Source organism: Ictalurus punctatus, chromosome 7 (genome assembly GCF_001660625.3).
Source record: "Ictalurus punctatus breed USDA103 chromosome 7, Coco_2.0, whole genome shotgun sequence".
NCBI lineage: Eukaryota > Metazoa > Chordata > Actinopteri > Siluriformes > Ictaluridae > Ictalurus > Ictalurus punctatus.
The window spans coordinates 32,321,960-32,332,625 of NC_030422.2; the positions used below are offsets into that span (position 1 = coordinate 32,321,960).

Here is a 10,666-nt window from a genome sequence, read left to right on the forward strand (position 1 = left end):
GGTAAAATATTATATAGACTTTATATTACTATAGTAAACTTAGCATATACCTCTCCCCAAACTTCCAGAGGATATGTCATATACAGTATGTACTATCTGAGAGATAGATCATAGATTAGCACATTTACAATTGTCCAAATGCATTTATAGTAAATGTGTAATGCAATGCCACTGTCTGAATCTTGTTCAATTGGATTCAAGTCAGACGACTTTAATGTTATGAATTCTTTATATTTCTGGATTTTGTGAGTTAATACCCATGTCTGGTGAAAATTTCATGTGAATAACCTCATAGGAAATAAATTTACTGATAAAAATGTTGATGTGTCCTATACTTATTTCCCTCACTGTACATACAATGCACAGACAGAAGGATTAACTACTTATACTTAATCCCTAAAGCTAATTATTTATAGCAGTTACATAATTAAGAAGTAAATTCATAAACACAGGGCCAGACAGACATGTACATAAAGTACTACAAAGTAAATCAGGAATCACAGCTCAAAACTCATACATTTTGGCAAAGAATATTATTACATTAAATGAAATGAGAGTGCGCCCTCTGGTGGTCAGTCAGGACACTGCCTATTGTACTAGCTACGTACTGTACACTCACCACAGGTTTTTATTTTTCTTCATAATTTCTCTATACACCTTAAATGAGAGGTCGTATATGACAGGATAAGAAAACCACAGTTTGCAGCTCCATGCACACGTACATAGAAAATGATTGGTCTGCTGTTACTTTGTCTTTCCTAGTGTGAACGTACACAGAGGCATGGAGGGACGGGAATGTAAGGCACACAGAGTAGGATGCGGAAAAACCCTGAAATTTATTTATCATGCAGCTGGATCACAAACATTAAAACCACGACAGCGACAGTAAAACCATTTTACATTTTACAATTAAATTCTACTGATACAGATGTTTATATTTTAATGTGAAACCACATTTAGATGCAGTTACTAACTGCAAATACTAACAGGGTTTTCATCTTTATTAAGAATAAGAGTACTTTTTAAGAGTAGAAAATTAGGATTATATTTGACTAACAGATGATCAGTGGTGCTGAATTTTTACCTCCATCACTGTAACAGGGGCTGAAGTATGGATAAAGTTTCTCAGTGAAAGTCTGACCAGTGAAAGAGTAGATATGAGATTTTACATCAACATCATAGAAGGAGATCAGACCCTCCTCATAATCCACAAACACCCCCACCTTCTGAGGAGCCGGTTTCAAGGAGAGGGAGACATGAGGAAAGTCCAGAGCATAATATTCAGTCTCATTCCTCAGACACACACTCCAGTATCCATCATCAGGACTGAGTGTAATCGCCCCTTTCCTGTTAATGGACTCTCGGACCACTCCTAAATCCCACTGAGTCTTCCCTCTGACCTGCACCTCATAGTAAAATCTCCCTGAGGAGAATCCCTCCTTTCCCAGTACACAGGGACAACGATTAAACCTCTCTGGGTTATCAGGTAGATCCTGTCTCTTGTCTCCACATGTAACTTATTTCCCATCATCAGACAGGATGAGTTCAGGATTCGCTGTATCAGGATCCAGAGTCACATCCACTGAGAGACAGAAACACAGCATACATCAGTTTTATCATTGCACAGTGTGTAACAGTGAAGAAATATAGATTTAGTCATGTGATCAATAAGAGCTCACAAACCTGCATAATGTTGAATTCTCTTCAGTTCTGCTATAAAAATTTTAGACACAGATATTTGCTGTTACAATTTTATTTGGTGGGCTTAAATGCTTGATTGTTATCATTTACAACAAAATACTGTAACAATAAAACCAAAACACAAAAAAGTACAGTGATAAAAATGTATTTCTGTTTATTCTATGTATCAATATTTATAAATTTCAGTAAAATTAATTTCCTCATAGAATTAATTGTCTCAGACCAGAGAAGGTCTTGCAGATCAGTAAATACTGTCCAGCAAACTGCAGAAGGTCAGCAATGTTCTTTATGGAGAGCATTGGCTTTCTCCTTGCAGTCCTGCCATGCACACCATTGTTGTTCAGTGTTCTCCTGATGGTGGACTCATGAATATGAACATTAGCCAATGTGAGAGAAGTCTTTAGTTGCTCAGAAGTTACCCAGGGTCCCTTTGTGACCTCGCAAACTACTGTATTACAGTACACGTTCACATACTTTTGCCACTCAATAAATAAATGACCAAGTATAATATTCATTTGTCTAAATGGGTTCTATTTGTCTACGCTTAGGACTTGTGTGAAGACCTGATGATATTTTAGGTCATATTTATGCAGATAGATAGAAAATTCTAAAATGAACTTTATTTTCCAGTCTTTTGCAGTCAGGTCCACCATTACCCGTTTTGAGGGGAAAAAGTCATAATATATGATATTACTAGAATAAAGTCTGAATATTTCAATAAAAAAAAAATACTATGACATAATGGTGCGTATCACAGCAACAAAACTAGCCTAAAGAAAGATGTTACTTTACAAATAAAGAAATACTTCATCTTCTGCCGCATCCGCACCAGATAATTATTAGTATTATAACTTTAAAACTCACACAGTGTGGTGAGGAAAATGATTAGAGGAAATGAAATGAAGACTAAGGAGAGCGCGACCTCTGGTGGTCGGTCGTGGCACTGCAGGGAGCGAGAGTGACAGATTATGCGTGGAGACAAGCTCCGCCCACTAGTCCCTTATTTACATATCCAATGCACACAGCACTCTAACTTTCCCTCATAGCTAATCTAATTTATATGAAACACACCCTCATTTATAAAGCTGTAAAAGCTGAGTTAGAGATGTGTCTCAAGTGTCTTCAAAAAATAATAGTTTATAATATTAAAATAATATTAACTGTACATTAAAGGCTGTCAATAATTTATATATTTGACAATTTTATACAATTTTATATTTATTTTGTGTTTATGGATGTGGAAGCTAACTGCACAGTCTGAAAAAATATATATATATTTCTTAGTGCATTGGTCTTAATTTGATGTAGAAACAACCTTCAGAACACTGAAAATGACAAAATAAAGTATACTACTTATTTCTCCAGTTATTGTGTCACGTAATGCATTCGCAGGGCAGAAGCAAGTGCAGGTATGGCAGTTTAATGAAACAACAACAACAACAACAACAACAACAGCAGCCAAAGGATAAGGCAGAAGACAATAATCATGAACATGCAGAGGTCAGGTGATCAGGCAAACAGCACAAGTAGGGCAGGGCAACAAGACGACATCATACACGTGAGCAAAGTCAAAACACCAGAATAAACAGACACGATAGCAGGCTTGATAACAACAGAGACAAGACAACTGAGCGTACACTCCTCACTTGTTCAAGTGTTTGAACAGACTCTATTATAGTGTGGTGTGATGATTGTGATCAGGAACAGGTGTGTGAGATTAGTCCTCATGAGAAGGTGACGTGTCTGTGTGTTACATTGGGAAGTGTAGTCCTCTTCAGCCATGTATGTAGTTGTTGATGCATTCTGGGAAATGGAGTAGCTGGTTTGCCGTGATGACATATTGCCAATAAAAATAGCTTGCATTATTAAATCTAAGCCAAATTTAAACATTTTCTTTAAAAAAATGTATTCTAAATGAAAAGTGAGAATGTATTTGAGTAAATGTGATTTGAAGATCAGTTACAGGAGTGATGATGGATCCTGACAGGATTAGACCACTTTAGCACGGAGGATCATCACAATGAGAGCGACAGTAAAACATTTACATTTTACACATAAATAAAATGTAAACATCATTTATAATTAAACTTAAAACAAATGTCAGATAATAACAGCACTGTTTTCATTTTTATTAAGAAATAAAAGTCAGTTTTAGAAATTTATATTAGATTTGACTAACAGGACAGATGATCAGTGGTGCTGAATTTTTACCTCCATCATTGGGACAGGGGCTGAAGAATGGATAAAGTTTCTCAGTGAAAGTCTGACCAGTGAAAGAGTAGATATGAGATTTTACATCAACATCATAGAAGGAGATCAGACCCTCCTCATAATCCACAAACACCCCCACCTTCTGAGGAGCCGGTTTCAAGGAGAGGGAAACACGAGGAGAGTCCAGAGCCTTATATTCAGTCTCATTCCTCAGACACACACTCCAGTATCCATATTTAGGACTGGCTGTAATCGCCCCTTTCCTGTTAATGGACTCTCGGACCACTCCTAAATCCCACTGAGTCTTCCCTCTGACCTGCACCTCATAGTAAAATCTCCTTGAGGAGAATCCCTCCTTTCCCAACACACAGGCACAAATATTAAACCTCTCTGGGTTGTCAGGTAGATCCTGTCTCTTATCTCCACATGTAACTTGTTTCCCATCATCAGACAGGATGAGACAAGGATGAGCTGTATCAGGATCCAGAGTCACATCCACTGAGAGACAGAAACACAGCGTACATCAGTTTTATCATTGCACAGTGTGTAACAGTGAAGAAATATAGATTTAGTCATGTGATCAATAAGAGCTCACAAACCTGCATATTGCTGAATTCTCTTCAGTTCTGTTGGGAAAATAATATTGGATAATTGGAGAGTTTAAAATTATGAGCAATAACAAAGTACTGTAACAATAAAACTAAAACACAAACATCATATTGATCTAAATATTTTATTACAGATTACACCACAGTGCTGTTGAGTTCTGATTGGTGTTGATTAATTTTCTAGAACAGCAGCTCTGACAGTAGTGCAGCTGCAAATCACAGGTTTATATTAACGCACTCGTTCTAATACCTTAGCGTTTCTATAGTAACAGCTCATTCACAGGGACTTGTACGCAGATGCTTTTTTTTATAAAAAAACATGTATAATCATTTCTGTAACCTTTATTTCTGTAACATTTATGGAAGGAGTCTCCAGTGTCAGCGCTTTGTGACAGTCAGAGGTAAAGCTGTAACTTTAAGATTTCTGACATCTTCAGGACAGAGGAGTTTACACTTTGTAGCTTCTTGTTAATAGGACTAGGTGTGTTTTTATCTGATTAACATGAGTGAGAAAAAGAGAAGCTTGTAAGGAAATGACTGTTTATAGCTGCTATAACGGAAGTGAGAACAGAAACTAACTTGTTTCATGGATGTTTCACAACACTCAATATACTGTAACTATAAATGGATAAAAAGTGTGACATGTTATACTTCTATAAATAAAATGTTGGCATATTTCTGTGGTATAAGATGAATAAACTCTTTGGGAAAAGCTGTTATAAGAAAAAAATAATAACTTTGGGATGCAACAGTTACTGCTTCATCTTACCTCCCCTTTGTTGATTATTTTCCTAACACAGAGCTTTATAACTTACATCAGATCAAATATCTCTAAATGTACACTGTACAATTCATGCATTTCTGTTATCAGGACATTTCTTCATACATTTCTGAATCAACATATTCTTAGAGATCATTAAACACTTACTAATCTCGGGAAGCTTCTCCATTTCCTCACTGAGAGTTTCCTGAAGCTGAGACAGAGCTCTCCTCAGAGGCTCCAGACTCAGATGAGAGTTAATTGTGACGTCAGTCCAGTCCTGGGTGTGTGGAGGGCTGCACAGTGACGGGTAAATCTACAGTACAGCAGGAGAGAGGAGAAATCCCTCAGCATGGGGACTGCTGTCCTGTCATGTGCTGCATTGCTATTGAGAAACAGAGGGACTCTGACCTGTAGGAGGTGGAGGTGATCCTCAGTGTGTGAGATCTGCTCCAGCTCAGTGTTTCTCCTCTTTAGCTCAGTTATTTCCTGCTCCAGCTCTTTAATCAACTCTTCAGCCTGCTTCTCTGCTGCTTTCTGCTTCTCCTCCATCACCTGAAGCAGCTCAGCCTGGCTTCTCTCAATGCAGCGCATCAGAGCACTGAAGATCTCCACACCGTCTGCTTTCTCCTTCTCTGTGTTTTTCTAACAGGAGACACATCGAGCTAAATGATTTTATTTCATATGATTATATCAGGATTCTCCTAATGTGTTTTTATAAAGACGTTATTGTGTAGGTTAGTTAAGAGACTCACTTTATTGCGTTCTACAGAGTGTTTGATTTCCTCAATCTTCTTCAGTCGCTCCTGGATCATCTGCTGAACTTCTGCTCGTGTCTTCCCCAACTCAGTCTGAGAAAAATATATATTATGTATAAACTTATTAAAAATAAAGGTGATATTTGTGTTAAATATGCATCATTAATTTTCAGTCTCTCACCTTCTTCTCTCCACTCTCCTCCTCTATAGGAACAGTGTTGTGAGTTTTGTGGTCTGTCTCAGTACAGAACTGACACACACACTTCTGGTCGTCTCTACAGAACAGCTCCAGGGGTCTCTCATGTTTCTGGCAGATGTAGTCCTCCAGGTTCTCCACAGGCTCCATCAGTTTGTGCTTCATCAATGAAGAAACTCTCTCATGAGGTTCCAGGTGAGTCTTGCAGTAAGAGGCCATACAGATCAGGCAGGACTTCACGGCTACACACTTCTCTTCAGAGCAGGCTTCACAGAGCACCAGAGATTGGGTCGGTTTTTCTGCAGCGCTGCTGGATTTCTCCTGAACTGACTTCTTAAACGGAGCAGCAAGTCCAGAGATGAACGTATTCACACATAACTCAGGTCTTTTAGGGAATTCCTTCTTACACACTGGACACTGGCAGTGTGAACTGCTGTCCCAGAACTCTTTGAGACAGATCATACAGAAGTTGTGTCCACATGGAGTAGAGACTGGATCAGTGAACACATCCAGACAGATGGAGCACTGGAGCTGATCTTCACACAGGACACTGCTGGAGGAAGCCATGACTGACACAGGAGACACCATGAGAGTGGATTTAGACCACAGATAACTTTACACATTATTCATGAAAATTATCCAGAACTAAAGCTCTCAGTGTCGTGCTGTTAGAGTAAAATATAACTTTCTCTGTGTGAGTAAACACATAAAATCCACTTGAACTGTGACAAACCCAGTGCACTTTGAGCAGTTAGTAAATGACAAAACGAACAATAGTTACTGATAGAAACAGGAAGTAGTCTCACCTCTCACTCTGAAATATTTATTAATACATTTATCTTATGTTTAATGTGAGCTAAAATCCTGTTCTTTAAGATGAAAGCCCTGTGTGTTTTATCCTGAAGAGGAACTGAACTGGAACAGATCCAGTGTATTTTAAACAGTTTCATAGAAATCAAGTGAAAAACAACTATACAAACAGGAAGTAGTCTCATCTGTAGCACTACTTAGAAATTTCTATTTCTCTTTTCCTCCTGATTCCCCTCTTTTTCCTCTTGTTCCTGTTCTCTTAGTGTTCACCTGCAGTGGTTTTAATCCCTCGAAGAAAGAGAGAGAAGCTTCAAACTGGAGACTGTGTCCTGCTGAAAGGATCTGGTTTTGGTCATGAAACGGCTTTGAGCTTGACTTTCGTTTCAGCTGAGTGACGTCATAAGAGACACGCCCAATGTTTGACTTTTACTCGACTTGTAATTACAGGTTCTGGTCACTAGATGGGGGAAATTCCCCCAGTGAACAACAGCGTTTTATACTGTCTCCATCTCTGTAATAAAATCTGCACTGTGTACATGTTCAGTAGTATTTTTAATAATGATGTTAATTTTGTCATAGGAATGTGCTGGAGAAATGTGGTGTACATTAAAAAATATCAGTGTTGTACTTCACAAGAGAAGAGAAACACGTTTATATTATATTAAAGCATTTATTAATAAAAAAAAAAACTGTCAGGGTAAAAACAAACATCAGTTCTTCACACATATTTTACTGAAAATAATTTATAAAACAAACATCACAGTGTAGTTTATTATATCAACAATCATCCTTCTGTTTCCAGTTTTCTTAATCATCACTAATGCAGAATTTTGGTCTTTTTGTTTTATACACTCTCTCATGATGATCCTGACAGATGTTCAGTGAAAAACGCCAGAAAGCTGAAGCCCTTTTATTTAACTCACACCTACCATGTGCAATATGGGTGCATAAAAAAGTATTTATATTCATATTTATAAACATAATACATTTTATATTCATATTAATAAATAAATTCATGCAGTTTTAATGTATTCATTCATTGTATTATTCATTGTGTGTGTGTTGTGTGTGTGTGTGTGTCGTGTGCGTGTGAGTGTCAGAGGGAGCGCCATTTTTTAACACAAACTTTGTTATAGATTTTTATTTTATTTATTCCACATTATCAAGTCAGTTCAAAAAAGTTTAAATTTCCAAACATTAGTTTTCCAGCAAAAAATTAAATGTTGCATAATTATTTTTGTATGTCAGTAAAGAAAGCAGAATATTACATAATACACCACATTTCAGACCAAAAAAACAAACAAAAAAAAACAAAACATGAAGGCTGCTGGGTTTTACTGTAAAACAAAGGAGCAAGTGCTCCGGAAAAACTGATTTTGTCAGAGAGATGCTCAAAGAAACTAAAATAATAAATAAATAAATAAATAAATAAATAAATAAATAAATAAATAAAACCCTTTATTTCCCTATAAAACTGCAAAAACAGAAGTGGAATGTTTGTTTTAGTTTCTACGTGACGTGAACAGTGCTAGATTCCAAATGGCATCACTCTATGTTGGTGATCTTCACCCTGATGTGACCAAGTCCATGCTCTTGGAGAAGTTCAGCTCTGTCGGACGAGTTCACTCTCTCCGCCTCTGCGGGAACAAGAGGACCGGCACATCACTCCATACGCTTTTATCAACTTTCAGCATCGGGTCGATGGTGATACAAACATATCTAACACACCTTAACAGTATTCCTACTCTACATCATATATATTGTTTTGTTGTCTGACCATCTGACACTAAGTAAAAATGACGACATATAAAGACTTTGGCTTGGTAACACTCCATAATTTCTTACAGCTATAGCAGCATTAACATCATTAATATCCAAAAAAATGATTTCAATATAAACATATGTACCTGATTTGAAGTAAAAGCAAAGCTCATTCATATATGCATCATAAATATGTGGAATATATTAGTCATGACAATTTTCAAACCTTAAAATACCTGAAGCAAATGTCATTATTCTGACCTGTCCCAATTTACCTGACTTCACCATTTCTACATCTCTTTGCCAAACTGGGACAGTGTTAAGTGAAATTAATTTGCAGTTAAGTACATTTCAAGGTTTATTCGATATCTAATAGAATACGATGTTGTGAGCTCTATTTAAAAAGTGCTCTCTTTATAGTTTCAGATATGTGCACTTTGAGAGCGCAGAGGCTGCCGAGGCTGCCAACAAGGCACAAAAATCTTAAACAAGTAACGATTTATTCGGGTGTTATTAAACAAGTCCTATTTAACCAAGGTTTAATACTTAGAAAGAGCCGACACTGTCTTCAGTGTTTTTTTCTGAGCTCGTCTGCAGCAATCCCATTGCATCATGGGATTGTTTGACCTGCATAGTGTGCATCTGTGGCATGCTGTAAAATCTCACCTGAAGCAGTACGCCATCCGGGTATTTCTCACCTACTGTTTCTCACATACTTAGAATTCGGACATTCTCCTCTTCTGGAATACTGATTTTCACCTGCTATATATAGTGGGTAAGTATGCGGTTTCGTACACAGCCTCTCTCTTCAGTTCATCCATCAGTTCAGTGTACTGCTGTAGTTCAGTATCACTGTTTGTTATGCAGCGTCATGGCAGAGTGTCCAAGAAAAAAAAAAGATAATACAAAAGGCACTTCACCCCAGACTACACTAAAGTGTACCCCTGTTCCATAGGGGTCAATAATAACAACAGTATTACAAGTTTTCAACAGTGACTTTTCGATTGTCCATGATGGGGTATATGATTGTAAAAGACATGTTGAGGTGAGTATAACAGGTGTCATTTGTTCATTAGCATAGCTAATGTTATTTATAGTAGCTGGCTAGCTGCTAAGGAGCTACTCTATTGATGTCCTACATGAGGGAGGCCAAACTCCCTGTAGACTTGCTTAATTGTCTGTATTGAGTACATACAGGGCGCACGGTGGCTTAGTGGTTAGCATGTTCCCCTCACACTTTCAGAGTCGGGGGTTCGTTTCCCACCGTGTGTGTGGAGTTTGCATGTTCTCCCCGTGCTGCGGGGGTTTCCTCCGGGTACTCCGGTTTCCTCCCCCAGTCTAAAGACATGCATGGTAGGCTGATCGGCGTGTCTAAAATGTCCGTAGTTTGTGAATTTGTGTTTGTGTGCCCTGCGATAGATTGGCACCCTGGGTGCGATGGGGTGTACCCCACCTTGTGCCCGATGCTCCCTGAGATAGGCTCCAGGTTCCCCGTGACCCTGAAAAGTAGTAAGCGGTATAGAAGATGGATGGATGGATATTGAGTTCATATTTTAATGTCACATTTAGCATTTAGCTATTAACATTGAGACTGCCAACAAAATAGTTAGAAATTAGTGTAGACCTAAGTTTTGCACATATGTGCATAAAAAGCAGAAGCTGACGCAGTTTCATACCATGAAAAGAACGAAACCACATTTTAGCACCTCTTGAAATACTGATATATGTGACATATTCACACTATCATTAATCTGTGTAGCGTTCATCACCAAGAGACAGACGCAAAAGTACAAAACTCTTTGTACTTCCTCTTTCTCTCTCTCTCTCTCTCTCTCTCTCTCTCTCTCTCTCTCTCTCTCTC

At 37.9% G+C, this 10,666-nt stretch overlaps 1 protein-coding gene across 1 annotated transcript; it reads right to left on the reverse strand.

Annotated features, from left to right (window-relative positions):
• Positions 1–3,105: 3,105 nt before the first annotated feature.
• On the reverse strand, positions 3,106–7,447 carry LOC108268251 (E3 ubiquitin-protein ligase TRIM39). Its single transcript, XM_053681710.1, has 7 exons — positions 7,315–7,447; positions 6,220–6,803; positions 6,036–6,131; positions 5,692–5,925; positions 5,449–5,596; positions 4,512–4,538; positions 3,106–4,410 (listed from the first exon to the last, which is right to left on the reverse strand). The coding sequence occupies exons 2-7, from the start codon at positions 6,799–6,801 to the stop codon at positions 3,866–3,868; spliced, it is 1,632 nt and encodes a 543-aa protein (XP_053537685.1). The 5' UTR covers positions 6,802–6,803; positions 7,315–7,447; the 3' UTR covers positions 3,106–3,865.
• Between the last annotated feature and the right edge of the window lie 3,219 nt (positions 7,448–10,666).